General features: G+C 40.3%; 1 protein-coding gene across 1 annotated transcript; it reads left to right on the top strand.

Annotated features, from left to right (window-relative positions):
• The first annotated feature begins 826 nt into the window (after positions 1–826).
• On the top strand, positions 827–4,561 carry LOC127945196 (transcription factor Sox-18). Its single transcript, XM_052541815.1, has 2 exons — positions 827–1,485; positions 2,668–4,561. Exons 1-2 carry the CDS (start codon positions 1,092–1,094, stop codon positions 3,600–3,602), a joined length of 1,329 nt encoding a protein of 442 aa, XP_052397775.1. The 5' UTR covers positions 827–1,091; the 3' UTR covers positions 3,603–4,561.
• Positions 4,562–5,406: the final 845 nt, after the last annotated feature.

Here is a 5,406-nt window from a genome sequence, read left to right as displayed (position 1 = left end):
TGTGTGTGTGTGTGTTTAAATTATCGCTTAAAAAGGGTATAATATATAGAGAGAAGGAGAGAGAAAAATAAATAAAATCAACATTTAAAACTTTTCATGTCCTCAATGTTGATTAAACAGCCATTACACTTCTCACCCCTGTATACATAATCTGCAATGTACAGTAAATACATATAATCAAATATATATTCAAATATTATTTTTAATATGACTAAATCAGCCTGACCATATTTGGTTACACGATATATTTTTATTATAATTTTTTTTATAAGGGTAAAAACTGCATGTTTTCATTTTCACAGTGTATTTTTAAATAAATTATGGGTTAACCACAAATATTTAGCTGTGAAAACTGTCTATAAATCACTTTAAGTATAGTATAGTATTTTATACTACCAAGAAACCAGAGAGCAGGCTTTGCTCTATATTCAGGGCAAAGGTTGATTGCATCTAAAATGGTTATGTTATGTGTGTTGGGTTTATGTGTTTTCTTCACTTCGTGTTGACTGCCATGTCTTTACATTTGCGCTCATTGTTATAAGTTGTTAACACTCAAGTGCACAGCTTTATTTGTGGTCCTGGCCCCCCTGTACAAACAGGGTTCCTGTGTGTGCACAAGTGTGTTATGATTTAGTGTATGTGCCCTATATGAGTGTGCGTACAGCAAGCCTAAAACAATGGCCCTCTCAGATTACATCTCTGTGTCTGTGGAGGCTGTAAAGGGGGGCAGGAGAACTCCTACTGGTTACCCCTCCCGCCGCTCCTGTCCAGGCTGATGCTCTGATTGGCTCAGGCCACGTATATATTTACAGCATGGGTTCATCAAAACTCACTACAACTTTCAAACTCAGCACAAGAACTGTATACCGTCTGGAGGGCAGGAGTTACAAAACACTAACATCTGTGGGATTTTATACTTCTGAAACATCCAAAAACAAAGGGTGCAGTCTTTTCTAGCTCTTTTTCTTTCTTTTTATGACTCATTTCATTTGGGTTACTGGTCAGTCTGTATTTAAAGTAGCTTAGAGACGTCTCGGTGTTGCTTCTATCCAAAGACAACAGCGTGCTTTAACTGTGGTGGTCTTGCTGGAATGAATATATCTGAGTCTAGTTGCTGTCAAGAGGCCAGTTCTCAGCCCATCCAGGTTGCGGAGCGTGGGACATGGGGTGCCTCTTCCAGCACTCCGGGGCCTGACCGGGGACATGGCTTTGACCACAGCCGGACCACAGAGCTGGCACCGGTTTCTGGCTCTGGAACACAGACGGGGTCCCGAACTGGAGGGGCCACAGCAGAGGCCAGGACGGGAAGCCCGGACTCAACCCATTCTGGAGCTCTGACCCTGGGCTCTGGCGAGGGGAAATCAGGAGGGGAGTCGAGGATCAGGAGGCCGATGAATGCCTTCATGGTGTGGGCTAAAGATGAGCGCAAACGTCTGGCCCTCCAGAACCCAGATCTGCATAACGCTGTGCTCAGTAAGATGCTGGGTAAGATGCTCACTATACACCACAATACAGGGGTTATGATGGGGTCAGGCTAGTGCATTGGCAGGGGTGCGATGTCTCAGATGTGGCATATTTGAAAACTAATTGAGAGTTTAATAACATTACCACATATATATTGATGTGTCATAATTGCATAAAAAATATGTATATATATATATATATATATATATATATATATATATATATATATATATATATATATATATATATATATAAAATGAAAAATAAAAAAAAGTGTTAATGTGAGTTTAATAGAGGAATAATTGGTCTTGAGTTACACAAAAATTATATTGCTAATAAATGGCATGCACTGAATCAAGCAAAGATGAGCACATGTTTACTTAAATCTTTAGTAAAGGACCATAAAATGAAGTTCATAATGAATATAATTATTTAAACATGATCGTTTTTGTATTATTTTATAAATTATATTAATGTTGCACAAAATCTTGTTTTTATTTACATCTTCGCTTCTTCTACAATCAGGTTGTTTCATTGTCATATGATCTTATTACAAACTCAATTTTATAACTGAAAAAAAAAAGAGAAAGGTGCCAGTTTATTATAATCTTACAAAAGTAAACTTTGTATTCAGCTCAGAATTGTTGATTAGAAAAGCCTTGGGCGCACATGATGTGGAAGTCATTTGAAAAGTTTGTAAATCTTGCACAATATTTGTGTTTGGCTGTTTCTTAGGGAGACATTTTGATGTCCTTATTTTTTGAAATATAACAGGGCTGTGGCAGACACACAAGCTGCCGATTGTCTGAAGCCATTGACCCATTAATAATTCAAATACTACAACCCAACCCCGGGTGCTCCGCACCAGTTACATGTAATAATTTGCTCATGTCACACACACGTTTGTCAGTACTTGTGCTACATCTGTTTTCGCCAAAAGCTGCTGCAAATATAATAACTGTGACAGCATTAAAAAAATCATTTGTGCATGATTATATTTGTATATTTATTTGAGAGAGCTGAATTGAATACGTTTGTATAAATAATCAAAAGAATATGGCTCAATAACCTGGCATTGTTACTGCATTAAATTAGAACAATGCTGTAAGGACTAAACAAATTTATACTAAAGCAAAAACAGCAAATGCAAAATGTAGCACAATGAATCCTGAAACAATAACACTGATTGGATGATGTTTTTAGGTCAATCCTGGAAGGCTCTAAGCACACTAGACAAGCGTCCGTTTGTGGAGGAAGCCGAACGACTCCGTTTGCAGCATCTCCAGGACCACCCAAACTACAAATATCGCCCTCGCCGCAAGAAACAGCCCAAGAAGATGAAACGAGTGGAACCATGTTTGCTCCTCCAAGGCCTCGCTGGCGGCCCGGGACCACGAAATGCTTACTCGCCACACCGCCATGCCCATCATCTGATGCTTCCTCTGGGACACTTCCGAGACCTCCACCCCTCCGGAGCTCCAGAGCTGGAGAGTTTCGGCCTGCCAACACCAGAGATGTCACCGCTAGACATGTTGGAGGAGGGAGGTGGAGATTCAGTGTTTTTCCCCCCTCACATGCAGGAAGATGTGGGTCTGGGATCGTGGATAAACTACCACCAGCCTCCAAACCATCAGGCTGGCCATCACCCTCACCACAACTCCCATAATCTCCAGCATTCCCACCCACACCTCAACCAGAAGTCTCCGCTGGCCTGCCTCCCGCTGCAGGATAAATGCCTGGTCGTTGAGTCCACGAACCCTAACAGTCTCTACCCCAACATGAGTCTCCCAGAATCTTCCAAGGCTCCTCACACTCCCACACCTGCAGGCTATTACGGTCAGATATACGGGAGCAGTCAGTCCCAGCCTGCCTTCACCTCTCATCTGGGCCAGCTGTCTCCACCGCCTGAGACCTCGGCAGTCGCTCAGGTCGCTCCACCCTCTCTGGACGCCGTGGACCAGCTGGGACCCTCTTCTGAGTTCTGGGGCGAAGTGGACAGGATTGAGTTCGACCAGTACCTGAGTGTGAACAGGACTCGATTGAGTAGGAACGCTCCTTGCGAGGAGAGCAGCGCTTTGATATCAGCCCTGTCCGATGCCAGCAGCGCCGTCTACTACAGCGCGTGCATTACGGGATAAAACTGCTACCGCAATCTCCATGAAGTCCTGAAGTCCGGTGCACATATCGTTTTTTTTTTTTTTTTTTTTTTTTGAGTCTCTGATCTTTTTGATTTATTCGAGTTACCTTCTTCAGGGAATCATCTTGCCCGGTTTCACGAATCACTGGAGGTTACTGAACTGGAGGTTCTCACTGTATAGACTTCACTAAATTGCATTTCACAGAATGACTAGTAATTTCTGGTCTTGATAACCTGTACTTTCTGAGACTGTGGTCAAATTTAACCGATAATTTTGCTGACTCCATCCAGCTACTGTATGCTTATGGTCTCAAATGAGGGTACTGGGACGTGGAAGTCAAGAATGTGAATATTATATATATATATGTGTGTGTGTGTGTGTGTGTGTGTGTAAATATATATGTATGTATGTATGTATAATTTTTATTTGCCTTTTATATTGTTTATTTCTATTTTTATAGACATTTTATATAAAACTGTATGAAAATATGTTTTGCACTGGGTATGTGAAAACCACTCAACACTTTATGCTGCACTAAATATCTTTCGAACTCTCTCTTCTTTTTTGTGACATCTGACAAATTTTGATCCATTGGCGACTAATTTTTCTTGCATGTTTCCTTCTGTGTGGTTGAGTGTGTTTGAATTGGGCATTTCATGTGGGCATGACATTTTGTAATCCTCTTAGCACTTGAGGAACATATTGAGTTGGTAACAACTCTCCCCTTTTGGTAATGATTATCTTCAAATAAAACGAGTTTGCAATAAAAAAAAAAATGTCTCTGCACTATTAAATCAAAGCAATTAAATTGAAAACACACAATTGTTCATAGTATTTCACTAGCACACGTTCCCACACCACTTTTAAATATATACTTTTTTTTTCTTCTTAAAACAGAAAATACAAAAAAAAAAAAAATGTATCAATGCATATTTTTGCTAAATAAAGTTGTCACTAAATATTGGGTATTTGTCAAAATCATTATACTTGAATTAGGTGTATATTCGGCTGGTTTATATAAAATGGTGATGTGGCTGCAATTGTTGATGCCGTTTGAGAGAAACAGAGAGCGAGAGCAGGGCCGCAGTGTTTAAGTTGAAATCCAGTCTTGTCTCTGATTCCCTCCTCCAAGATTTTTGATCAGCCACAAAATGAGTTTGGCTCTTTAAGCTCTTTTTTTCCCCTAAAACCACGGACAAAAAGAAAACATTTTAAACTGTGGAGAACAAAACTCAAACTGTCTTCTCTTATGTCTTCATACAAAAAAAGACAGCTCTGAGATTAAAGAAATGCTCCCTCGTGTTGATTCATTCAATAGTAGAGAACAAAAAGATTGATATAAGAGTGGGTTTCAAGAGGGAAAATAGTCTTTCCAAGCATTTACATTTCAGGCAGGATGCCTAGTGTGTGTTATTCTTTACATCCAATGATATACATTTCATTTGTTCTTTTCGTTCATATCATGCTGACTATATTCGGATGTCTGTTGAATGACACACCACAGGTTCTTTTGCCAAGATGTTAAGTGGGCTCAGTTAGGTCCAGGTCAGCTGCCATGCGATAAAGTTTCATCCCGCCAATTAATTAGCCATCAAATTAGCAGGAATGTCAAAACAGAGGAGGATCCTGGGAAAACTGAGGGTTGGAATAGCAGGAATCTCTGTGTTGGAGAATTTCTGTGTGTGTGTGTGTGTGCTGTAGGGGGAAGGATGTTCAAGGGAAGAGGAGCTTTTTTCACTCCTGACCAGCTCCCTAAATGGAAAGAAAAACACTGACCGATCATGCAGGTCCAGTAATTCTAAAG

Source organism: Carassius gibelio, chromosome A23 (genome assembly GCF_023724105.1).
Source record: "Carassius gibelio isolate Cgi1373 ecotype wild population from Czech Republic chromosome A23, carGib1.2-hapl.c, whole genome shotgun sequence".
NCBI classification, from domain to species: domain Eukaryota; kingdom Metazoa; phylum Chordata; class Actinopteri; order Cypriniformes; family Cyprinidae; genus Carassius; species Carassius gibelio.
This window is presented reverse-complemented; position numbering and strand designations above follow the sequence as displayed.